This window comes from Chiroxiphia lanceolata, chromosome 5 (assembly GCF_009829145.1).
Source record: "Chiroxiphia lanceolata isolate bChiLan1 chromosome 5, bChiLan1.pri, whole genome shotgun sequence".
Lineage (NCBI taxonomy): Eukaryota > Metazoa > Chordata > Aves > Passeriformes > Pipridae > Chiroxiphia > Chiroxiphia lanceolata.
In genome coordinates, this window is record NC_045641.1 from 72,314,316 (window position 1) to 72,340,984 (window position 26,669).

General features: G+C 42.2%; 1 protein-coding gene across 1 annotated transcript in view; it reads left to right on the forward strand.

Moving 5' to 3' along the window:
- ITPR2 (inositol 1,4,5-trisphosphate receptor type 2) overlaps positions 1-26,669 on the forward strand; it is a 239,252-nt gene that overhangs the window by 174,287 nt on the left and 38,296 nt on the right. Inside the window, 4 exon segments of the mRNA XM_032688283.1 lie at positions 16,123-16,230; positions 18,188-18,380; positions 22,038-22,163; positions 25,281-25,456. Coding sequence (XP_032544174.1) covers positions 16,123-16,230; positions 18,188-18,380; positions 22,038-22,163; positions 25,281-25,456 — 603 coding nt within the window.

A 26,669-nucleotide genomic window follows, 5' to 3' on the forward strand; every position in this document is an offset into this window, starting at 1 on the left:
AAAATATGGTTTGGGGGAGTAGAAGACAGGCCTAAAACTATATCTGAAATTACTGCTGGGGTCATTTTATGAAAGAGGTCACTACCAAGGTGAGTTGTAGATTATTCTCTGTCCTTAGATCTGTGTTTGAGGAGCTGGGGGGGTCCATGATGCCACTCCCCAGCTATTCCTGATCCATAGTCAGCACTTTGGTTGCATAAGAGTGGATATTTTTACAGCACTTTACTGAGCTCCTTCCTGTTCTGTAAAATTAAATGTCATGACTGGCTCTGTATACTGGAAAAATATTCATCTTTTTACAAAAAAAAAAAAAAAAAAAAAGAAAAAAAACCTGTTTTCTTTTTCTTGCATTTCTGTAACTCAGTATGTGTGTTTACAATAGCTTTCCACCCTTGTCAAGCCCCATATCAAAACAAAGTAACGGAAGGGCAGGCAATTTGGGACCTTTCTGTGTCCTCTGCTAATGAAAAGTTAGAATTCTTGGCACAGGCCTGCTGATCTTTGACCCCAAACTCTTTCCATGTGTGCCCTTTCGCTTGCCCTGGGATGGGCAGGATACGAGCATGGTCCCTCCTCAGTAAGGCCATTGTTGCTGGGTTCCTTTGCTGCTTCTCTCTCCAAACACCCTCTGCTTTGCTGTGTCAGTGGCTTTTTGGTGCCTGGGCCTTCTGCTTGGCTTAGTTGACCTGATTTACATACTGTTTCTTTGCTCTCACAGTTCATTGGACTTATCTTTTTTTCTACAACTGGTGTGGCTCTTCAGTCACTTCCCTGATGCTTCCTTGTGACCACTTGCTCTAGTTACAGCTTTTTGGTCCCTCTTTAACAGCAGAATCAAGACCAAGAGTTCCTCTTTTTGCTGTTCCAGCCCTCAAACACAGACAGTTTATTTTGGGGAGCTCAGACTTTCAGTTTTTGTCGTTGTGCTCTTCGGGGTGATGTTGGGTTCTGCATTTTTGCCACCACTACATCCTTCCTTGCCCTTCCTGTGGTTGATTTTACCAGAAGCAAAAGGCATTCTGGTAAATGTTTGACCCACAGTGCATAGAAAGTTGTACATATGTCACGAGCAAGGCTGAGATTTCTACTAGTAAATCTTCTTTACAGCCTCCACCCCCTACACAGGCACACGTATGGAAGTGCATGTGCACACTGGTACATGGTGTACATGCACAGAGGTGGCACAGCAGCCATGTCGTGCCAGTAGTCACACATCTTCCACATGTTTCTTTGTCCTCTCTTTCCTTTCCTTTGTTTCTTCATCTTCCTCCAGCCTACCACGTGCCGTAGCTGTGCTGCTTCCCCTGCACTGACCCCAGTCTGTCTGGACACTGCTGCTCCTCCTCACTTTTCCTGTTCTAGCTATTATATGGGCAGAGAGGAGAAGGGAGTGCCCCTGAGAGAAAGCAGAAGTGAGTTGTCCACGAGGAACTACCCTGAGCTGCACCCCTGCTCTGCTGCCTGGCTTTGGGGCAGGGGCTCTGTCAAGACAGAGCTCTTCTAGGAGCGACACAAACTGGTGCTTGAGGTCACACCCTGGAGAAATAAATAAGCCTATTATTGCTAGATAGAAAGGGTTCACCATTTTCTTGAAAATCCATGGAGGAGATTATGTTTTCTTTTGTCTAGTTCAAATGTCATGCTCAGAGCCAAGCCTTGAACCTGACATTGCTCATTTCTTACAGTGGTCTCAGGTAAATGCCAGTGGTGTTGTGGAGAGTTCCATCACCTCTTACACCTCTTCTCTTCAAGCCTCAGTCAATTGGGATGGTATTTTCATTGCTGTCCTTTCAAGAGATTGTGTTAAAACAGGTCACACTTTGTTCTGCAAAGCCAGTAAGGATGTCTGTGAAGAGACTTCATCTTGATGTGATGTCTATGTAGAGATTTACAAAAGCTTTTGACATAGTAGCACAAAAAAAGTTTCATACTTAATTCTTATATGCAGAAGCATTGCTGTAGGAGAATCAAGCTTTTAAGTGGCAGAAAAAAAGAAATTATAACAGGCTAAAGAAATCCTCTGGCATTTCAGATGACTCCTTGAGCTTGCTGCCTCTTATTTACAACAAAGTATTTCAGAAGTTTATAAACTCAAAAATACTTCATTGGATTAGCAGTCTTTCTGTGAGGTTCGTGATCCCTTTGCATTTACTGTGAAGTTAAGATAAGGCACTGGCTACAACCCCAGGCTCCTGTAGTTTGTATGCATGTATATATATGTGCTTCTGTCAACAGAAAATACTTTAGAGTGTTTCTCTGTGTTTTTCAACTAGGTGCAAACTGTCTAAACCAGGCATGAAGCCCAAGCTAATCCACTGTACCTTTCAGCAGGGGCTTTATTCATGAGGGTCACAGGAACGTGAAATAACTTTACAGAGCTCCTAGTCAGCTTGCAGCATGGCAAGGGTGCACTTACATCTGCCTGCAGAGCTGTGTAGGCATGTCCTTGATCTAGAAGGATGTGAATGGGAAGGGAGTAAGGGAGCCAACTGTAATACTGTACAAAAATTTTAAATTCTCAACGCCCTATAAATTCCTCCCTCTGGTTCCCAAAGCTGTTGCAGGACTATAGGGGTACTGATGCTTTCATGATATGTCTTCTGTGGTCTCAGACCAGCAAAGTGTTTTCTCAACTGCTTGGTTTTAAGTGTATGTTTAAATGCATTGCTGGAGAGGGGAGCACAGGTCTTGGAATGCCATGATTTCCTTGTCACCTACAGGTAAATAGAAGGTTGTTTGGTTGTTTTTGTTTGTTGTTTGTTTTTTTTAAGATTAAGCTAAAATATTATTTATATCCCTATGGAGTACCAAAACTACTTATAAATATAAAATTTCCTGGTGCTACCAAGACTTAACGAAAAATCATTTCCTCCACCCTGTAAGGTTAGAATTAACACTGCCTGCTGTCAGTGCAGGCATACAGCATAAATGAACACAAGTTTGAACCAGGCTATCCTCTGATAGACTAACACAGCTGGAAGTGTCCTTCCATTTCTAAGTTCTTAAAATAAACCAAGGAAAAGGAGGTAGATTTGCTGGGAACTGTAAGATTCTTGCTGCAGGTACTACTGAGCAGACTGTAGCAACTGGACATCACAAGTCATACACCTTCCTCTCTGGTGCTAATTTTAAATGGACTGGGCAAAATAAGTCATTCAGCCTTATGTATCTGTTAATATATTAACAACTGAATCAAGATTTCTTTATCAAACTTGGCAAGCTTTATCAAACTAGGTTTTATTGCTGTGTTAACTTAATGCAGTATATTCCTTCTTAGTGTAGACACATGAAGAATATTTGCTGACTGAGCAATTAAAATGGTATGGATTTACACTTTGAGAGTAGGGATACACTCCCAGCTATTTTTTAAAAATTACTATTTTTGACATTTGAAATAGGACTGGTTTGATAATGAGACTTGGATGTGATATATTCATTAAGGAGAAACTAGAGTCAGTTTTAAATATGAAATATTCTAAGGAGCACAAAGCTATTTGTTTATGTGGGTCTGTGTTTAGTGTGTCTTTCTATAGCTTTCTAGTGTGTCTATTTGAGTACACCAAGGGCAGGGACCACCCTTTATTTTCCACATCAATGCTGTGCCTGGAACTGCATGGCTCTGAGACTCTTACATGCTCCAGCAGAATAAAGAAATGGCAACAATAATAGTGGTTTCATAATTTTTTAAAGAATTAATCTTCCTTTTTGTAGGATTTTGGAGCAGTTGAAAGCTTTCCTTGACTTTGTTTCCCCCATCTTAAAGTAGGTGATATTACCTGGTGTTAGAGGTGAAGACACCAAGCCAGAAGCAGGTACAGACAGCAAGTCCTGAGCTGTCATGGGAAGCAGATATGGCCTGTTTGATCCCCAGTGCTTTGCTTTAACTGCTCCACTGGCTTTCCTCCTATGCTTACTCGATCCCAGACACTTAACTAATGAGGAAAATTGGCATTTATTGGGTGGTACAGCTGAGAAGAGCATAATCACTGAGCACATTAGTGCTCCAAAAGCCTTTTAAAGAGACTTGCTAATGTGTATTTCTCAAATAAACTTTCCTGTGCTGCTACTATTGTGGATTCCTAAGGCAAGAAGAGCTTTCATAAGTTACTGAATACAAATGTGTGTGAGGGGAGGTTCTGTTAGGTTTAAGGGTTTTTTTGTGGGTAGCTATTTTTGGTGTTGTAGTTTAGAGCAGCTCCTGGATTTCCTTCCCTTTGCTGTATTTTAGCCTTTAGACAGACGAACTTAGACCTTGGTCCTCCTTTTCCCTTGAGTTTGTGTGTGCAGGTATAAAATAGAATAAAATTATTAAAACATATACTGTTAGGTAAATGCAAATTCTTGTACTCATCCATTTGTCTTGACCTGCATATAACACAGGTCAGGTCAAGGGATTCCTTGCATAAAATAATGGGTACCAATTTTCCATGATTTACTGTGTGAGGAAACAAGAAGTAACACTGTAAACGTGGGCCTCCAAATGTGGAATAGAACCGCTGTGTGTGACTTTTCCTTCAGGATGAGAATCCAAAGCTTTCTGAACTGGGTGGGCTGTCCCAGGCTGACAAAACAGTATTCTGTTTGAAGTGTGATTGTGGTCAGGTGTAAATTTGGGGTGAAATTTGACCCTTTAAAAAGAAATGTTGATAAAAAAGGCAAGCACCTTCTCTGAGACACAGAAAGGAAGCACCTGAAAGGTGATTTAGGACGGGGAACTGGTGGAACCAGTTACAACCCCCGGTAGTCTGCAGTGGGCACGAACTGGCTGAAACAATAATATCGTGCTTATCCCATGGAAATAAAGTGAAGAGATGCCAAGTGGAAAAATCTTGCAAGAACACCTTCACCCCTGATAGTGGTGTTGCCATTACTGGCCTGTAATATTTACCTGAAAAAGATCTTCCTGTCCTTGTGGGAGCTAGGAGTTCCGAGAGGATTTTGCTCCAAAAGGTAGGGTTATCCTCTCCCAATTGGGAAGCAGCTTTCAGCTCCAGCAAGGATCTTCCAAAAGAGCTGAGATCTGGGGACTACACAGGTTCAGTGAATTTTTTAAGCTTGCTGGCTTTTTTCTGTTCATGCTCTGCCTCAGTTAGATGTGTGGCCTGTAAGTCCCATAATTTATAAAACATTAGGATGTGCCTGGGTTCTGCAGACAAAGATTTTGAGTTGATTCTGTTTTGTCAATGAAATGTCTTGGTTCATTTGAATTGAATGGTACACTCTAAAAGAAAAAAAAAATGTTGTGTTTAGTGTATGAGAATATTATTTTGGAAAAGAAGACCCAAATACAAAAAAGTCTGAACTTGTCTGGTGTAAATAGATTTACTGTTCCAGAATCACTGGTTATATTCAGTAAAAGTATAGATCGGTCACATTCTGTGCAGCAATGACCGCTGTCAAATTCTGCAGCTGATGTGAACAAGAAGCAATTGGCAGGTATTATTGGAGACTGTCTTCCCAAGCACCAGATGGCAAATGGAGAATACTGTACACAAATAAACAGGACTACCTTTTGAGCCCAGAAGATGATCGAATCTATCCTGTAGGATAAGCCTGTCCTTCAGGATAAATAGCTGTGAGTTGGTGCAATAAGGATGCTCTCTTTCTGCAGGATGGGTAGAATTTCTCAAGCTAAAGGATGTCATTTTTTGCAAGGCTATGCTGAAGTTTGCAGGTTTTTGGGGTGTTTTTTTTTTTTTGCTTCTCTCTCCTTAACAGAGAAGCTCTTGCTGATAGTGATGCCAAAACAAAGGGCTAATGGGAAGCAGTCCCAGGAACCGTGACTGTCAGGGGACTCGTATCCTTGGCTGCCAGACCTGAAACTTCTCATGGAACTTTTATGCTCCACATGTTGTTTTGTAGTTATCATCCTGATGAGACAGACTATGGCATCAAAATGACACCAGCTAATTAAATGTCAGCAGAATCAGAAACAGTTGCAAGGCTTTTACACTGAGATTGCCAAGATTGAAACAGAAGCCAATGAGGCACATCACCCTCCTTGAGGCTCATTAGGATGGTGTATAACTCCACGTTCAGCCAGCTGCAGTACAGGATAGCAAGGCAGTATGGAGGCTGCCACGAGGGCCTGACACTAATGAGCACCTGAAAGATTAAACAAAGTCTGTGGCTAATGTTAGGTCTCAGGTTAAAACCTTGGCAACTTGTGCTTCATTGTTAGGTCTCAGGTTATAACTTTGGCAACTTGTCCTTCGATGTTTTCTTCCCCCCCCCCATTTCTCCTTGGAAGCATTCACCTCAGAATCCTGTTCTGACTTTGACAGGGACTTACATGGGGACCTCTGTTTTCCATCTGGTGTCCTGTTGAGTTAGGCTGCTAAGAGCTCCTAGGATTCAAGCTACAGCTTTTTACTATAGGTTGGGCCACAGAAGTTTTAGCTTATGTTGAATTTTCTGGTTCTGCTTCTCTAGAATAAGATAAAGTGTCTATTATACATATGTGTGTGATTTATTATATGTGATGTTAATGAGTGATATATCCTGTTTGACTGTGGCGACTGTGCGTTTCACTTGGGCACAGGTGGCCTTAATATTTCTGCTTTGTGGCTTTCTTCTTCTATCTGTAACTTCTGTAATCCTTGTGTTTTGTGGTTTACAAGATTTTTTTGTCATTGGGAAATATGTTGTATTTGTGTCGGGGCCCAAACGTTACACCAGAAGAAATATCCTTTCTTTGTCAAATGTCTGCATTGTGAAATCCTCACATTAGTCTGTGGTTTTACTCTGAAAATTGGCTGTGGGACAATGAAATACTGCTTAAAACATTCTCTGCTCTCAGGCTCTGTTTGCAGCCCTGTACTAGCAGTACCCACACTACCTTTTTATTGCTGTGTGAAGCATCACGGGCTGGGCAGAGTGACTTTAGTCCTCCTTTGGTTCTGTATCACAGGTGGGGCAGGTACTCAGCTTCCCACTTGAAGAATGGGCCTTCATTTAGCCATATCCACAGCTGGTCTATGTGGGAATGCCTCCACTGGAAGTAGGCAAGCAATACTGATTCATGCTGATTTATACTAGTAGAGAACTTGACCTGTTGCCCTCAAACTGTGCTCTTACCCTAGAGCTGCCCGCTTGTGTTTGGCATGCACAGTCTTCATTCAGAGTGATGATGTATGGGGGGGGGAAAAGGACATCTTGACTTAAAATTTTACTATTGAAATTGCTTGGAGAAGTGTTGTGTGGAATTAAAAATCATTTAACTTGCAAAGTGAGCAAACTCAACCCAGAAGCCGTTGGGAGGCAATAAATGTGGAACCACATGGTGCCATCTTTCCAAAGTCACTCTTCAAAGCAGACTGCACTTTCAGTCACCCTCAACTGCTCTGTGTATATATTGTCTGTCAGAAATGTATGTAATGTAGCTGCTTACTTTGTTCAGATTGCAAGAAACTCCCCTTATTTTGGAAGCTGAATTACACAAGGGGTTGAGTTTTTGCTCTGGAGACAGATCTTGGGCTTTTCCATTTGACGTAGCCATCAAATGAAGTAAAATGCTCTTTTTGTTATATCTCAAGCACCACTAAACCACTTCACTCTAAGCTGGGAGGAACTTGCTTTGTTTGTTTTGAGGGAAAGTGAGGGTAACCTTGGAAATATCACGGAAGTGAAGTCTGGTCTCACTTAATAGTATCAGAGCAATTCTAATAGGCCTCAGATTAGGCATTGTGAAATCCTACACCTTAATTAAAATCAGGGCAGGGGGACGACATCTCTAACAAAGACATACTTTTCTATGTTCAGTAGTCATTGAAGTAATTACAGGTTAACAAAAATAAAGAGCATTAAACAGAATGTCAAAATATGTCTGTTCCTCACAGTTGCTCTGTTTTAACTCTCATCTCCTCTGATGTCATAATTTAATTAGGTATCTCAGTCATCATAGAGTTTTCTAGACAAGATCTAAATTTGTAATCTACAAATAGGCAGAGCTCAGCTGCCATCCCCTTTATTTCACTTGTTTAACACAGTGCAGAAATCTGAAAATGAGGTCCACCTTGCACTTTTTCTGAGGCAGCTTTATGAGATACTGAATAAAAGTGTCCAGCTGTGAAATTTAGTTTTAACGGCTGATTATGGTTTTCTACACCCATAGTGAGGCGACCAGTTACTTTTGATCACGTTCAGACCTGCACACGGATAAGCATCTAATCAACCTGGGGTTAAAGAAATGGTTTCTATGCCTTTTTCTATGGGCAAAGATTTTCACAGTTTGTTTTACAAATGATATAGCCTCAAATGAACTTGGTCTTTCCAGCCTTTTCCTTCTTTGAGTCTGCAGAACACCATTTAGCTGCTAGCTGGTTGTGTAAAGCAGCCTAAGTCGGGAATGTCTGATGGGGAGAGAGATGAAATTTTTACCATTTTGCTCTCCCACCAGGAACTGTTACTTTATAGGTGCCAGGTGAAAGTGCTCTCCTGAGGACAATAGCCATAACACAGAGTTGGAAACAGAAACTCATCATTTTACTTTCTCTGCTCTCTGTTCCTATGCTCCTAATTATTTTTTTTTAGAGATGTTTTGCTTTGCTAATTGGAGAGGAAGGCAGAGATTCAACAGCATGATTGAAAATACCAGTCAACCTCTTCTAGTGTTATGGCTTACAGAAGGAAGTGTGTCCATACTTAAAGACTTAAAACAGTGGTTCCCTTCACCACACTGCCCCCAAAGTAAGAATCATAAGCAGTTCCTCCTTCTGTTTGTTTATACTAGCCTTGCTTTTCTTTAGAAGCCACATATTGGACAGAAGTAGATGGCTGTTTGGCAGAGAATCACGTTCTGAGGAGAAGGGAAACATAGAAAGTAAAGTGCTTGGTAGCTAAAGGATGTTAAGAGTTCCTGAAAATGTGCCTTTCACAGCTTGCTTATCTCAGGTGTATGCATGTATTTTGTATTCATATAAAGTGTTGGTGGCTTTTAGAGGTGAACAGTTCCCTTGCTGTGTGGATTTGGGATTCATAGACACAAATCTCAGATTGTGTCTATACAATGTTGGTGAGCAGTGTTTTATTTGCCTTTCACAGAAGTTGCATGTGTTTGGGATCTTCTGCCTTGTGCTGTGAAAACGTCTAGTTGTAATAACTCTGCTCTCTTTTTCTCCCTTTTCCATTGAACCTTCTTGTTATGTTCCTATAATCACATCTGACACTTCCATCATCTCCTTATTTCCTTCCATCCTGTACCCTCCAAAACTTTGCTTACAGTAATCATGGGAGGCAGTCTACAAGTGCAGTTGTGTCATCCTGTTGGAATATTTCTGGATTGAAAACTGCTGCCCACATTCTGTGTTCAGTATGATCAGTGTACACCAAAAGCCAAATGAGACCATTGAGCTGGTTTGATTCAAGAAGGCACAGCTGCCCATGACAGAGATATTTCTGGCCTGCAGAGATATTTCACATACATTCAGCTCAAATTAATTTTCTTTGGTTGCACCATCTTTTTATCTGACCTGAACTTTCCCCATGCACACACACTTTTTTTTTTTTTGTAAGTAAAAGAAATTGCAGAGAAGGCAAGTGTAAGTAAAACTTACTGAAATATTAGCAAGTCATTTTGTCTTCTGCTGGTTTTCATCAGGGAAAAAAGAACAGCAAACACCACAAAAATAGCAACAGCATTACTATGGAGGGGGGGCTGCAAACATAATAGTGATGGAGTTCACTTAACTGTGGTGGTTTCTCTTATATGATAATATTGAGGTGTTTTATTTCTCCTTTCCCTGTGAGGTAGATCACTATTACCCATAACGTGTAGTGTGCACCACGTGGAGGCTGGGGAGGAGAGCTGGTGTCTCGGAGGTTATATGAGGCCATGAAAGACCCAGCAACAGAATGCAAAGCGTCTGTGGACCACCCAGGGGCCTGCTCATGTACCACAAGCCATCAGGGAAAGATTAACTCTAAACTCTTTTGGTTGCTCTGTATGGTATAATCATCTAAATGAAATCAATGAATACTTGATTTGAGAGACTCCCATTGCTCTATCCCTGCTGTTCCTAATGTTTGTTAACAGATTGCTTTGTGGCAGAGTGCAAAGGTGCTGCTCTATAAAACTGTAATGACTTCTGGAAAGGAAGTTGCCCTGTGTATTGCAGAAAGCACCATTCAGCTTTGATTGGAACGTGGGGAGTTGGGAAGTTGTTATTGCTCTTAGTAAAGCCAGTTGGAATAAAAGTTTCTGGTCAATTATGGTTAAGATGATATTTCCTTTTCCTTTCCTTTCTCTCTCTCCTTGTTTACCGGTGGGTTAGGAATGTTCTCATTTGCCCTGGGCAGGGAGCTGGCATGTGGTAAGGTCCTGGCACGCCGAGAAAGAGGATCTCATTTTCTGTCTCCTATCCTTCTCTGTCTGTCACCCATCCTGTTTGCTACTCCCTTAACTTTCTCTTTGCTGTTGTTTCTCAGTCCTTGGGGTTTCTCTTGTCAGTCCCCAGGTGTCTTTTTTATCCTTTTCTGCTCTCTAAGCAGAAAATGAAGTGTTCGGTGAGATGACTGGGTTATCCCCCTGTGAGGGGGTTTGGTGCCAGATCTCACACTGCCTGGCTCCAGGAGCCAAAGGGACTGAGGAGAAAAAAGAGGAAGACATTTTGGCTGGAAATGAGCCCCAGCTGCACGAGTCTGTTTGCACAGCAAGGTGAAACTAATCTGAGCAGATGCAATTATTCTGCTGCTGCCGCAAGTTACATTTTGTCTCATTTCTCCCTGATGAAAGACCACTGGCCTTTGGGCTGGCAGCCCACCCTGCAGCATGTCTGGTTACTGACTGGGTAGGGGTGAAGATAATTCGCAGCAGATCTCTCAGATGTCATGCACTGGACATCAGGTCTGTGCAAACACTCTTGCCTCACTTTCACCAAGGTCTGTAGTTCATTAACTTCCAGGATTGTGGAGTGACCTCTGTGCCCTGACAGGCTAGAGGGACTCACTGGCACACCAGAGGGTTGTCTAGTGAGCTGAGCTGGGGAATGGGGCAAGGACAGAGAGGGCACTGTGCAGTTCTGGAGCTTACAAACACCCCCAAATCCAGTTCTCACCCCAAAACACGCCCCAGTTCCCTGCACGCTCCCTGCCTAAACCAGTGCCCTTCCCCTGTCAGGTGTGCCAGGTATCTCCCAATCAGTAACAGCCTTACAGCTGTGAGAAGAAACTTGAGGGAATTGTAAACAAGGATAATAATTGCCTAAATAAGTTTTTTTTCTATTTTTAAGTGTTTGTAATACTTCTTAATACTGTAAGTGTATATTGTTTCAAGGCACAGGAACTATTTGTGTCTTTATCTCTGCTTCTCAGCCAGTTACCCAGTGCTTTTCGTAATATTCCATCAACTTTTTTTAGGAAATCAGTTTAACATGTTTGACGCTTGGCCCGTGAAGCAACTCTTCCATGGAAACCCTGATTGCCTACAGGACACTAAGCCTCACTCATGAAGATCCCTTTGTACCATTCTAGTCATAAAAAGTCACCTTTACCCCCCAGGTCTGGCAGTTGATGCTGGAGAGTGAAATAGATCTCTCAGAATTTGGGGGGCTTCAACCTGTTTCTAGCTTGTATTTCTTGTACTGCTGTCCACTTTACTGATGTAAAGTGGAGAATAACCTTCTGTTTTCCCAGAAGTTTTTCCATATGCTCATATATATACATATACATATTTTGGCAAACCAATCTACTATCCCAGGTCAATGAGTTAATGACAGGCTGATGAAATGAATGTTCAGAGCTTTAAATCACTTTTTTCTTTAAGAACATTTAAATAACTTCATTTTTTGTTCAAGGTAATCTTGCCTTTAAAACAAAAGGCCTGCAGGAAACTCATGTATTGTTAATTGCCAAAGCTGAGTGTGCTGTGGTTTTCCACACTGCTGATCATATATGGCATCCCAGATGAGTAGCAGATCTGATTTTATAGTCATGTTGTGTCAGGAGTTTAGACTGAGTATTACTTGTAATTCTGTCATTTATCTCTCCTGTTTCTTTATTAATGTCTTTAGTGTTCTTGCTCTGTCCTCAATCTTTCACATTTTGTACTGATGCTTTATTACAGTGTTTTCCAAATTTTTAAAGTAAAAACCTTTAAGATGAACAACAGTCCTTCATCAAGAGCTGACTAAAAGCCAAATGATCTTTATTCATAGAGCTATTGCCTTACACATCCCCTCTTTGGAAATCAGTGTTCCATTATATGGTATTGCTTCCTTGTCCCTACATTCCTTGATGAGTGGTAAAGTACAGTGTTGACATCTAAAATATTGTCACTGGCATGGCTGAGGGGTGAGAGAGTGAGTGACTGAGAGAGTTTTCTCCTCAAAGGTGATTTTTTTCTGGGAGTCTCTGCAAATTCAGGCTCTAGTGATGGTTATTTTTTTTTATAAGTTTCACTTACAGTGCTTTTTTGAGATGCATTTCTGAGCTTTGCTTTGCAAACATAGATGGGGGCAATTCTTTTCATTACAGTTGCTGTTGGCCATGTCCATATGGTGTTTTGTCCTCCAGCTGCCCCAGAAGATTTGTGACATAACACAGGAGTTAAATACGAAAAAAATATCATTCAGAGCTTGCGTGGTCTTTATGTGCTACTCACAAACTGTCACCTTGGGTGTATTATAAGCTTGGAAAAGCTTTCCATACTTTAGGTTCACAGTTTGCCACTACATTGTTGTTTTCACCGGTGTGTCTTTGATCTCACAAAAAGCTCTGTGCTGGTCAAGGAGTCTGTTGACACAGTCCCCTTTGGCCATGTGGGCCTTTGAGCTTGTTATGGGGAGAAGGAGGGATCGTGAAAGCAGAGCTTCAGAAAGCACTGTAGTTGCCAAATAACATAGCATTTCTAAAGCTGTTCTGTGTCAGACTATGGGCCTCTGCTTCAGACATGAGCTCTCCCAGACTGCTGCCCGCAACAGCCTTTCATCACTGTAGCTGTGACAGTACAGAAATATTAGCAGCAGTTATTATTGTGTCGACGTAGAGGAATCCATCCCATGTAGGAACTACAACAGGAGCAGAAAATAGATGGGCCCTTTGCCCTCAGGTTACTCTCTGAAGGTCCAGAGTACACAGAAGGTGAGTGGATACAGAGAGATGTGGAAGCAGAGAGAAATGAAGTTATGAGTGCTTATTGCCTACAAGAAGATTCAGCTCCATCACTTCAAGATTGCTGGTGCCTTTAGGTAGCTTCCCCTCCCGAAATCTGCTGCAGTTCCTCCATCTTGGTCAGCAATCCCTCGTTGTTGCTGATGTGTCTTTTCTGGCAGTCGAGGAGCTGGCACAGGAGATCCTGGCCTCTTCCTGGAGTCATTTTGTCCAGTGCTTGTGTCAGGAAGCCCCAGCTGTGCCGTGCTGGGCTCTGTCTCAGCATGAGACAGTCACAGCCTGAAAGCACAGCCTCATAAAGTACAGTGAAGATCACTGAATACACACTGTTCTAAAGTGTGTGGCTGCTGTTCACATGAAACCTGAGAGCAAAATATGCATCAGCACTGTCCCAGATCCCCAGCACTCTCTGAACACCCTCTTCTACTTGGTCCCATGAGAGGGCTGAGATGGTTTTCCCTTCTAGTCCACGTGGTGAGGGAACTTCTGTTACTGACACTTACCAAGCAATACTTTTACACTAAAAGTTATGTACAGTTAAAAGCATATCAGGAAGCAATACCTGGAGATTTCATATGGTTTACAAATGGCATTTCCAGTTCTATATAGAAATTCAAGGATGATTATAGAAAGTTTTTTGTCATACTAATGGAAATTTCTGAATCTATACCGTGTCCTTTTCTCCAAATGGACATACTTTTAATAATAAGAACTATCCATACATCCTTGACTTGTCATTTGTTAGAAAACACAAAGTCTTAATGGCTCATATTGGAGAAATAAAGGTCAGGGTACAGGCAAAGTTCGTCTGTATTACAGAAGATTAAAAAAGGAGAATATATTTGCTTCTGATTATGCTAATTCATCACTCCAAGCACGGTGTGATTGCATTCTGTCTAGTCAGTTCTTCTCTTTGTATCTTAAAGAAGAGATACAGGCAAAGTAAAGGGCATTTGGAGATAGACAGGGAAAATAATTGAGTCACAGAGAGTCTTCTATTTGAGGAGGGATGGGAAAGATAGGGGTTGTTTTAATTTAAAGAAGAGACAAATAAAAGAGAACATGACAGTGGGGTACAGAATGATGAATGATACAGAGAAGGTGAACTAGGCACTGTTGCTTGCCCTTTCTTAAGTACAGAAGCAGAGGGACATCCAGTAAAGCAGAAAGGCAAAAGCAGTAATGCTGGTTAGAGGGAAATTTTAAACAGTGACTGTCTTATTTCCACAAGCTCATCTTGTTTCTCCATGATTCTAGAGCATGTATTGAGGGGGATGCAAAAGACCTCTAGAAAATGAATCCAAGTTGCCTTGCTAAGCAGTTGTTGTGGCCATACTGCAAAGACTGCTCACTGGATCAGATTATGTGGCTTGCATGAAAGAGAAGAACTAGTCAGATAGTCTTAAAGAACATTCTTAGTCTCAAAAATAAGTGGATGTTTAAGTTAAGACATTGATATGTGTAATGAGAGTAGCCATGCATTTACTAGATAGCATAAAAAATTAACTGTTCAGGGCAGAAATCTACTACCAATGGAAAGAACATTCCTCTGCAGTTGACCCCCATGTTATTTTTTTTTTGCATGCCTCCCTGAATATCTGCTCATGAGCCTTTTTTTAAATGCTGATGTTCTGACACATTGGCTCAGAGCCAAGCAGAATTCTGTCCCTAAGGAAGTTGTAGGAAGCACATTTATTCTTCCTGAATATCCCTTTCTTTTATTCTCTTTTCTTTTGGATGTTCTATTTATTATTCATCTTTAATTAATAAGTTTGGATCAAGATCCAGAAGAAAATTGATTTTGATCAGTAGATTCTAAGGAACTATAAACAGAGTAAATTATATATGTACCTCCTCCATGCCTTACTGGGAAATGAAAGAGGAGGTGGTAAGACATGAAAACATCTTACAAATGAGGAGATCACTTTCTCTTTAGATTATTACAAGATCTGTTTGGATCTACTGTTACTTTTAGACTTGATCCCTGACAGTCCTTTTGCAGCTGTGCTGTTATTTTTATAATTCCTCACCAGACTGTAGTACATCCTGGTCCACCTGTGGTGATCATCACTTCAAAGCCTGGTTCCTGTGGTCATTTTGCCTCATTTCTAATGGCTGTGTCTAGTCTGTGGTGGTAATGTCAGTGTAGTGATTCAGACCCGGGTCACATCTGCGAGGCAGCCTTGCCTTTCCTACCTTGTTTTTTTTCCCACCTTAAAATAGATGAAATGCTTCATTCATTCTGGATGAAAACTACTCACTAGGATATGGGGAAAACTGCATTTTTAGTGTGTTCTCATGCCTTATAATTAGGTCTTTGTCTCTCACTCACCTAAGGGACGTCATGAATGCATTTGCCAACTTTCTTGGGTTTAAACTTTGTACAGCCATCGAACATTTAAAAAGTTTACCATTGAACATAGAACAGATGAGTCATATAAAGTATATAATTTATAAAAGCTTGTTGGAAATACATATTTGTGTTTGTGTATATATTTGCTATGTATATAAATGGTGTAGTTTAGAGTGTATTTTCCCACCACTGCAGTCCAGCTGCCTTTTGAAATAGTTGTGGACTTTACTGCCATTGTTGCCAGCCCTGAAATACCAACCTACAACCTGGTTTAGCCTTTTGAAATTGCAGAGAAAAATTAATTGGAAATGTAATTTTGTACTCAGAAGTATGCAAATTTTAAGTCTAAACTCAAGTGAAAAGAAGCATTCAGTCTAATTTTTTGGCATTTGTCAAAAGCCCTCCAAAAACCATCTAGGCTGCAGGCTAAGCTGCCTTTCATAAATCTCAGCCGAAGACTTGCTGCTGACTTTTTAAGACTAAATTATTTCTATTGTTCTCAAGTAATTACATTTTTGTTGTTATCTGTGGAAAGAGCCCCACTGGGTTGAGCATGTAAGTATATGGGAATGGGGGGAAGGAGGATTTGTGGTAGTTAAGTGGAGATGATAAAGCTGAAAACATAGCAGCAGGACATAAATCAGATTTTTCTTGTTTTCTAGTTGGCTCGTCACAATAAAACATTGCAACAGATGCTGAAGCCAGGGTCAGATCCAGATGAAGGAGATGAAGCCTTGAGGTTTTATGCCAAACATACTGCACAGATAGAGGTAAAGAATTGCTCCCTGGAAGACTGAATATGAGACAAGTCTGCATCTTGTGTGCATGGTGTATCACCTCTTTTTAAGCTTCTGAGCAGCAAAGCTTATTCAAATGGTGCAGATTATTTATGAGGAGAAAGCTGAATAATGTGCTTTTGGCTGTGGGAGAAAAAGGAATGCACCTATATCAAAAGTGGCTCTAAATAATCATTTTACAGGAGCTTTCCTCTGTGTTACCAAACATGTTTTGTTAGGGAAATACTGACTGCGGACAGTAGCTGTGTCATGAAGTCAAGAATAATCTTGTATGGTACATCACTCAAATAAATAATCATGAGTTTCAAAGCCAGTGATGCTGGCTGATCAAATTAAAACTCTGGCTGGAGTACAAAGGGGTTTTGAAGTGGTGTAGACATTCAGTGTGGCTTTTGTTTAAAAGACTAAGGCTTGGCCTGGTTCAGCAGTTCTGTTCTCTATTTTAAACTTTACACCTGCCATGGATTGGATTTAGATCAAGAACCACAGAGGTATTTAGGTTCATAATTCTTATATCCCTTTTTGGGCTCCTGCAGGTTTCATGGGATCATAGGCATCACGATAGGAATTGGGCACTGGAGTAGCTCAGTGACTTTGTCAGGAGCAGAATTTCTGTGGTGCAAAGGCAGCTGCTGCGAGAGCCTGCGGGGAGCGGAGGCATCTGGCTCTCCCTCAGAAAAGCTGTAGCAAGTCCAAAACTGACCAAGTGTGAAAAATGCACAGCAGGGGTGCATACAGGCCCAGCCTGAATCTGGTCCAATAATCTCCAAGTCCTTCAGTGGGCTCCCAGGCTCCTCCAGCACTGGAGCTGAGCTTGCCTGGAGAGGGAGCAGTCCTGACACATGACTCAGGTCCGTGTTGTCCTGCCTTCCATCAAGACAGACCACAGCTGGGTCCTTCTCTGCTTCCCACCACCCGTTTTGTCTGATAGTGGTCATGTTATCCCCCCACAGCATAAATGGAAGCTCCATGGCTATAGTTGTCCAGAGGGCAGCTCAGAGCTCCTCTTAATATATTTGAATACTCTGGGCATTGCTGAGATATCTCTTGGCATTTATCAGCCGAATTATCTGGGTAGGTTGTAAATTTAGGCATTAAACAAGCACTGTGGTCAGCTTTTCTGTAGCTAATAACTTCTTCTGCAACCCAGCACTGCTGCTATACAAAAAGATATTCACAGGTCTTTCTCTGAAAGCAGACCTGGACCTGTTTGGTGTGTCAGATATTATCTCCCCTATATTAAGGTATCTCATTTGTTTGATTTGAAAGTCAAATAGTGGATTTTTTTTCACCAGTTGCTGTACAGAGACATGGGTGTAGGAGTTAAAATGAGTTTTCTACCCATTTCTGTATTTTTAGTAATGCAGAGTCCACAATCAGAATGGGGAAGCAATTTTGATGACAGTGGGGTAAGATGAAATAAAATCCAGTTCACTCACTGGTAACTTGGTCAGTCCTGAAATACAAACAATTCAGAACCTTGGGTTCTGCCAAGTAAGAAGATAAAGACTGACAAGATACGGGTGCTGTCTGAATAACGAGGTGCTATTTTTGCATGTTCACCTTCACAACTTATCCCATCACAGAAACAGACTCAAGGTGAGCAAATAATTTTGCAATCTGAGCAGAAAGCCCCTGAACTTCTGCACTTTTTCAGTTTGCTGCAAAACTGAAGCATTCTGAATTAGAACAATTTTTCTATTTGGGGAAGTCCGGACCTGGGTTTTGCTTGAGATATATGTTGGCCACTTTATTCAGGCAGGTGTTTGAAAATAAAAAAGTAGTTTTACTCCATTTTGGGACTTTATTGTGATGTTCAAATAATTTATGCATTAATTGGTAAATAAAAGGGGAGCTGTGAACAAGAAAAGATATGACAAAATGATTGGATAGTCACTGATCCTGACAAAAATGTGTATTTTATTTATAGATTGTTCGCCATGATAGAACAATGGAACAGATCGTCTTCCCTGTCCCCAATATTTGTGAATTCCTCACTCGGGAATCCAAAAGTCGAGTGTTCAATACAACAGAGAGAGATGAACAAGGCAGCAAAGTCAATGACTTTTTCCAGCAGACAGAGGATCTGTACAATGAGATGAAATGGCAAAAGAAAATTAGGAGTAAGTATTGCAATTTCAAAAAATGGGTTCACTATGCTAAAAACCTGCTTTTAAACCTTAAAATCCTTTGATTTTAATAATACACTTTTCTCTGTTCACTCTGATACCACCACAGGCAAAACTGTTCAGGGCTTGAGAGCGTAAGTCAGCTGAGACACGTGCATGCCACGGTAAAAGAGGCATAATATGGAGCAGTTAGTAATGTGTTCAAGATGATGTTTTGGACTCCAAAAGTTAAATTGAGGGATGGATGAACTGGGTGTAGTTCTACTCAACTCAATAGCATTGCACCTAATTAAGCCAAGGCCCCTAATATTTAACAAAAACATGTGTAGCTGCATATTTGAGGTTTGCAGATTCCTAAAAGACCATTAAAAAACTTGTAAATGTCAGTCACTTAAAAACATCTCTCACCAGAACCTCAGCTGCTTTAAATCTGTCCGACTCCCATGGAGTCAGTTCCCCTCTGCCAGTTCACATCAGCCTTGCGTGACTGGACTGCAGGGTGTCCCAGTGAGCCCATACTGGTGTCCATCCTGTGACAGTGGGAGAGGCTGGCAGGCATGGCTGAGATCACGGGGGAGAGATCAGAGCAGGGGCACGAGGAGGAGGGGCAATGAAGCCAAGGCAGGTATCCTGAGTTTCTAGTTTAGTTCACTGATGGGCATGAGATGCTGGAAAGCAGTGCCATGGAAAGGGCTCTAGAGGTCCTGGTTGGTGGCCAGTTGGACACAAGTCAGCAGTGCCCTGACAGCCAGGAGGGCCAACTCTGTCCTGGGGGACATCAGGGAGGGGACTGTCCCACTCTGCTGTGACCTGGGGCAGTTTCATGTAGAGTCTGAGGGCAGTTTTGGGCACCACAATGTAAGGTCCTCCACCACAATGGTGAAGGACCTTGATTTGAAGCCATATGAGGAGTGGCTGAGGGCACTTGGTGTGTTCAGCTGGAAGAGACTGAGGGGAGACCTCACTGCAGCTACAACTTCCTCAGGAGGGGAAGAGGAGGGGCTCTGTGCTCTGTGGGGACCAGGGACAGGACTGAGAGAATGGCCTGGAGTTGTGTCAGGGCAGATTTAGGTTGGATCTCAGGAAAAGGTTCTTCCCCCAGAGGGTGGTGGTAGTTGGGCACTGAACAGGCTCCCCAGGACAGTGGGCACAGCACCAAGGCTGCCAGAGCTCCAGAAGGGTTTTGGATGATACTCTCAGGCACATGGTGTGACTCTGGGGATGGTCCTGTGCAGGGCTGAGGGTTGGACTCGATAATCCTTGTGGGTCCCTTCCAGCTAAGCATATTCTGTGATTCTCTCATTCTATCAGAGCCACTGGCCCTCACCAGGACTGGAGCTGCTGCTGATGTCCCAGCGACAGGAGGCTCCTGCCTCAGCCACTGTCAACTCTGCCCTTTGCTTTTGGAGCAGAAAGTTGTATTTTATATATCATGGAATCACAGAATGGTTTGGGTTGGAAGGGACCTTAAAGATCACCTCATTCAAACCCCCTGCCATAGGCAGGGACACTTTCTGCTAGCCCAGGTTGCTCAGAGCCCCATCCAACCTGGCCCTGGACACTTCCAGGGATGGGGCAGCCACAGCTTCTCTGGGCAACCTGTGCCAGGGCCTCTCCACCCTCACAGGGAAGACTTTTTTCCTAATACCCAATCTAAACCTACTCTCTGTCAGTTTGAAGCCATTCCCCCTTGTCCTGTCACTCCAGGCCCTTCTAAATAGTCTCTCTCCATCCCCCTTGCAGGCTCCCTTCAGGGACTGGAAGGCTACAATTAGGTCACCCTGAAGCCTTCTCTTCTCCATGCTGAACATACATAAAAATACATGAGAGTCATTCACTGCTAAAATGCAGGTTCTCTAGGAGTATGACACATCAGCTGCTCACAGCAACTGATCAGGAAGGAAAGGAGGAACAGGGTCTGTGGTCAGAGCAGCAGGGAGTCTGGGTAGTCAAAGCAATATTTAGCAACCTTAATGTGATGGAAACCTGGATATTGGTTGCAATTTTTATAAATGTCAATTCTCAGGCTATAATTTTCATTATAGCAGTAATAAGTCTTCAGCATGAACCCTGTCAGCCCAAGTCTTCTTCTCTTGGTAGTACTCTAAGAACTTGTCTCTACTGGCAAACTGACTGAAATAGAAGTGGAAAAATAAATGATTCCAAAATAACTCCCTATCTGCACAGTCTGTTTGGGAATAAAAGTCGCTATATTGTAGAGAAATTATTTCAGTAACAAAATCATATCTGGGGGTTTTGCTTAAGAAACACAAATAAAAGAGCCCAACTCAACTCTTAGATGGACCAGACCTGCCTAATGCTATAAACAAAGACAATTGGTTTATTTTTATTCAGAACAGAAATTCCTCAATTCCTGTCATCAGTGGAATGGCTCACAAGTCTCTGTGTTGGTTTTTTTGTATTTGAAAAGATAATACAGGTTGAGGCTCAGTTCATTCTGTAGCCAAGTATCTGTTAGCATGCAGTGTGTGTTGCTTAAATTGACAGATGTCATTTGCAGTGGCTTCACATGCTTAAATCTCAGCAGTCAGCAGTTTAAGGTTATCACAGTGAAATCTGAATATTTGCCTAATCACCATTAAAGTCTATTTAAACTAAAGCCTGAGACAGCCATTTGCAGTTGAAGGAGTCTGCTGTTTATAAAAAGTTAGCTGGTTGTTCTGCATACTTCCAGGAGGTTTTCAGTACTTTAAAACCTAATTAACAGGGACACATCATGCGCAAAACTCCTCTGGCTAGAGATCTTTTTGCACTGTTGCACATAGAATCTTGTTTTGAATGTTCATTTATACATATTGTAGTGCAGTCATATATATGAAGTGCATGCCTGGGTCTTAGCACCCTCTGATTTTGTTCTCAGCCTTCTCGCTGAATCGTTTGTGACTCTGGACACAAAGGCTTAACCCTGTTTTGCCCTGTTTCCCTTTTTAGCCCTCTCTAACTAGGTTGTAGGTTCTTTGGGATATGGACTCTTTCTGTGTGTTTTTACAGCACTTCACATATGGAGATCATGGCTCGTTTGAGTCCTTTTAAGCAGGACGACAGAGCTGTTTGTCAGCAGGTGACCTTGGACATCTGAGTATCATGCAGGAAATAGTCAGCTTTTGTAGTACCAAACCCAAGTCAGACAAAATTTTATCTGCTGCCCAAAGCAGATCAAGATGTTTTCAGCCTGACAAAGGTTGGGAACATACCAGAGTTCTGAAACTGTGCCTATTCCATCGTTCTTTGCATAATGTCAGCAGAGCACTTAGTCCAATTAGGTTATCTGGATGACCCATTCTGGGTCTTCTGGTTGACTGGCATTCAGAGTGCTAAAATCTATTTTTTGTGTCCCCTGCACAGAGGCTGCAGCTGAAAAGACTCTGTTGCAAAATATCCAGTCCTAAAATCTTACCAGGGGCAAAACTCCCATATATAATAAACTGCATTGTGATCTTTGGATTAAAAGCTCTGTTTGAAGCTATGTTTTATGTCAAACCTATGTTTAATATTTGTGTATTTTAGTTAATTTTAAAGATCTGCATATTTTCTACATTAATCTGTATTTTTTAATTCTCTTCAGACCATTGCTGATTGAGTTTCTTCCTGCTTTCATTTCATTGATGGTTGCTCTTTTCCCCTTTCTAGATAATCAAGCCCTGTTTTGGTTCTCCAGACACATCTCTCTCTGGGGGAGCATTTCCTTCAACCTGGCTGTGTTCATCAATTTAGCAGTTGCTCTCTTCTACCCTTTTGGAGATGATGGAGATGAAGGCAAGTGGAGTTTGGTTTTATTTTTCCTTTTAATTTTAGATGCTTTCATTTGTGAGGTTGACAAATAAAACTGCATCTTCAGGTGCTGCAGAAGCCATTCAGTGTCTCCTAAGTAGGTGCCAGATGTTGTCTGAAACGTGGTAGTTGATCTTCTGCGTTTCACCTGGCCTACGCAGTGTGGAGTAAAATAGACAGAATATAAGCTGAAGATTATCTAGATGATCTCAGCTAATGTTTTTTTTTTATATGTATTGCCATATTGCAGTGTCCTACTGCAGCTTCTGAACTGAAGGAGGATTCCTGGCCAGCAGAGGGACAGAGATTCCTTAAAAGTGACCAAATTGAATGACTCGCAGCCTTGAAAACGTAAAGAATAGAGTGATTTGAAAATTAGCTTGTTGGCTTTTGACTGTGTTGTTTATTGGGATAAAGGGGCATAACTGTTGCAGAGGACAAATGCATTATATAAAAATATGCTTAAAACCTATGATTCTGTCTCTGCTTCATCCCATGTCACAGGAAATATTTAATGGAATTTATTGTTTGCTATAAATGCAGCAGACTAGCAGGAGGCCTCTTCGAAGCCAAAACAAGCTTAATTGGGATAAAGGAGACTAAATAGTTCAGAATACTGGTAATGGGAGCAGAGCCATTCACCTCTGGGTCTTTGATTCATGTCCAGTCCAGTCAGTAATGTGACTGAGAGTCACCTCTGTCTGATGGCATGTGAACTGGGCTGGTGGAAGCAATCCAGCTTCTAGTAGATACATGTGCTTTTCACAAACACCACAGTTGGCACCGGCAAACATTCCTGTTGGCTGGCTTGAACAGAAAGGCAGAAGATTAAAATATACTGGCAGGGGCACCACGCTGCCCTTTCACCCCATGGGGTGGTCTCTGCAGGTCACATCTCCACAGCCTCGTGTAGTAAAGCAAAGTTTGCAGGGCTGGGGCCTGGAAAAGGGAAGCATTTGTGCTCTCCTGTTTGTAAACTGAGGGAGTCAGCAGGAGTGAGTGCACACATTAGAGCCCATGGAGGATGAGAGGAAAAGTAAAGAGTTAAAAGTAAACCTTTTAAGTGACTAAATTTTAGCTAATCTATACTCATGGAAATCCTCTGGTCTGCAATCAGTCGGTATTAATACTTATTTTGAACTCAGATTTATGTTGTATTAGTTTAAGTAGCCCCAGTAATCCTGTGATAGCACATTTCAGGAATCCAGTTCCAAGTGCTTGTAAAAGCCAGAGGGATTCCTGAGCAATAAACAATACATGTCACCAAATGGGATTAGCAGGTCATGAGGCAACCTCCTTAATTCCAGCCTCCCCCTCCACCAAAGCCTGACCCAACAGCTGGAGTTTTGTCTCCCATTTTTCCCCTTCACTCTGCTTAAATCCACCTGTCTGAAATGCCTGTGCTGAGCTAATCATCCCAAAATGCTGCCTTGTAGCAGGTACCTGCAGTGCTTATGTCATAGGACATAAGCAAAACTGTTCCTTCCAGCTGAAGACAACTTCTGAAGGGAGCCTACAGGAAATATGGAGAGAGACTATTTACAAGGGCCTGGGGTGACAGGACAAGGGGGAACGGATTAAAACTAAAAGAGAGTAGGTTTAGATTAGGTGTTAGGAAAAAAGTCTTCCCTGTGAGGGTGGGGAGGCCCTGGCACAGGTTGCCCAGAGAAGCTGTGGCTGCCCCATCCCTGGAAGTGTCGAAGGCCAGGTTGGATGGGGCTCTGAGCAACCTGGGCTAGTGGAAGGTGTCCCTGCCCATGGCAGGGGTTTGAATGAGATGATCTTTAAGGTCCCTTCCAACCCAAACTATTCCATGATTCCATGAAGGCTCCTTGCCTCTGGAGTGCCTGTCTGCACGTTACTGGTGTGGGTTCTGCTATGTGAAATTGTGGGATCTGCAGTAAGGAAGAAGGAAAAGTGATTTGTTAAAGAACCATAGAGAACTTTGGCCTTACCTTTCAGATCCACTGGAAAGATATATTTTAGGATCCATTAAAAGTTTCCAAATCTTGTTGGCGGAGAAATTATCTGACAAGAGGCGACCTTGAACCTCCTGCCAAGGATATAAACACTCCTGAACTTTGGAAAAGTTTGGATGCCATCTGAATGTTGAGGCTAGGGCCTCATCTCATTGTTTTCTAATCCCAGTGATGCTGCTCAGCTGTGCATCTGTTGCCAAAGAGATAGCATGATTGCTATTGTGAGTTTAGCTAAATTTTCTATTCCTTTCTCCCCCCATCACTGACCTCTCGGTTCATCCGATAACAATAGAAGTCAGTGTACAAGTGTGACAGTGCCCTGAGCTCTGAATGTGCTTTTTATATCACAGCAACGTGGTGTGTTTCTAGGGCTTAAAGCAGAGGAGAGAGGCGAATATAGGGGCATCTCTCAAAACTCGGGGAGAGCCCGGAGCCAGCATCTTGCAGAGGAGCCGAGACTGGCTGTGCAGACAGCGGCTCACATGCCTTCGGGAGCTCAGCAGGACCTGGGACCTGCTGCCTTCCCGGGAGCAAGGCACAGCTATTCAGCTGCTCCCGGCCATGCAGATGCTGCCTGTCCCTACCCAAGTCCCCGTGGCTGCCTCCCGCTGCGGGAAGTGCCTTGCTCCCGTGCAGAGGCGGAGGCTCCCGCTGAACACCCGCAGCCGGGCGGGAGAAAGATGCTTTTCCAGGCGGGGCGCTTCGGTGCAGCTGGGGATGGAAACGTGACACTGCCGCGCTGTGCTGCCCCCAGGACCGGCTATTTTGTAGCCGAGCAATTATGGACATAGACCGGAGGAGCCCTAATGATCCCTGCAGAAGAGAGCTGATTAGCAGGTTGCTCCAGCAGGAGGGTAAACTGCTCCATCTCTGAGCACTCCTTGGATTTTAATGGAAATTTCATTAGCTGCTCTTTATAATTACCTGTGCAAAAATCAACAATGCTATGAGAATAATAGCTCTCACTGCAATTTGGGCAAGTCGTGGTCAGCAGTTGCAGTGCATGAATCACACTTTTGTTAAGATATATTGGTGAAGGAATTGATCTTTTGGGGCTATTTCACGGGGAAAAATGGACTCTCCAAAGATGCCTGTCTCAAATCTCCCTTTCTCCTCTGCACAGGCACACTCTCACCGTTGTTTTCCGTGCTTCTCTGGATAGCAGTGGCATTTTGTACAGCAATGCTGTTTTTCATCTCCAAGCCCGTTGGTATTCGCCCCTTTTTGGTGTCTGTTATTCTCAGGTCCATATATACCATAGGGCTCGGTCCTACCTTGATACTTCTCGGTGCTGCTAATGTAAGTACTTAAAAAGCAAGGGGAATTTCCCTGCCAGCAAAAGGAAAGATATTAAGGGTCTCCTTTTTAAAAACCCCTTTCATTAGAGCTGTGTGAAAACTTCTTTTTCTGGTTCAATGGTTAAGCCAAAAAAATAAATCATTTCCAGTCATCCTGAAACAGCAGTGTCAGCAAAGTGGGAAGCTAAGAAAAAAAAGCTGTTTTCGTTTTGTGCATATGCAAATGTTTTAAAATCAAAAACAATATGAAATTTAAAGAAATATTGCTATATAAGGGCAATCAAATATAAAGTTTCTCATGTTAAAAGCATAATTTTCTCTACAAGTGCACTCAGCAATATTGACATCAATTTGTGAAATGTTTCTGTGATGTTAAGTATATTTTTGAGAAGAAAAGAGTTTTCAAAATTAAAAATTCTCTCAGCCCTTTGCCCGATCTCTTAACTTAGACGTGAATATTTTTGCATGCTTACTGAGCTTGGTGAGATACAAAGTGGTGCTCACAAGGCATCTCTTTAGCTTTCTGCCTGACTGCTACAGCTCTAATTCACCTCAGTATTGGGATACTTGGCACTAGTTCTGTGGGAATTTCACATACTTAAAACTACCCAGATGAAGGTCAAGGCAAGTAAAGTGCTTGCCCATGTCAAATTTGTGAACAAAAGAATATGTTTAGTCCTCACTGGTTGTTCTGGACTGCCAAACAGGTGAGGTTAGACCTCACCTTTTCACTCCTGCACTACTGTTCGAGTGCAGGCAAAGCTTGGGAGCAATGGAGAGCCTGATGCTGTTGCTTAAATTCTGTGCTTCAAAAATGTCCTCAGTTTTATTTTTTTGTTGTTGTTTTTAGGGATTTTATATTGAAAACCATGATCTGAGGGAAACAGTAGATCTCACCCCCCCCCACACTTTCTGTTGTGTTACTTTTGTTCTCTTTGTAGTAGCACTCCTAGCTGCTTTTGCAGAGTCTAAACTCAAGATTGTTAGTAATTCAGTTTTTTTAATGCCTCATGACATTAATCCCCCCCACCTACTCAGTAAGGTTATAGAAATAAATTACAATTCATAGAAATAAATCACAAATGAGGCACAGTGCAGTGTCAGAGAGGTGACGTCCTTCCACTTACTCTCATGGGTTTGTTCCCAGTGCACCATTGGAGCTGGATTCCTCACACCTCGCTCCAGCTATCTAAAAGTTGAGCATTTAGTCAAAC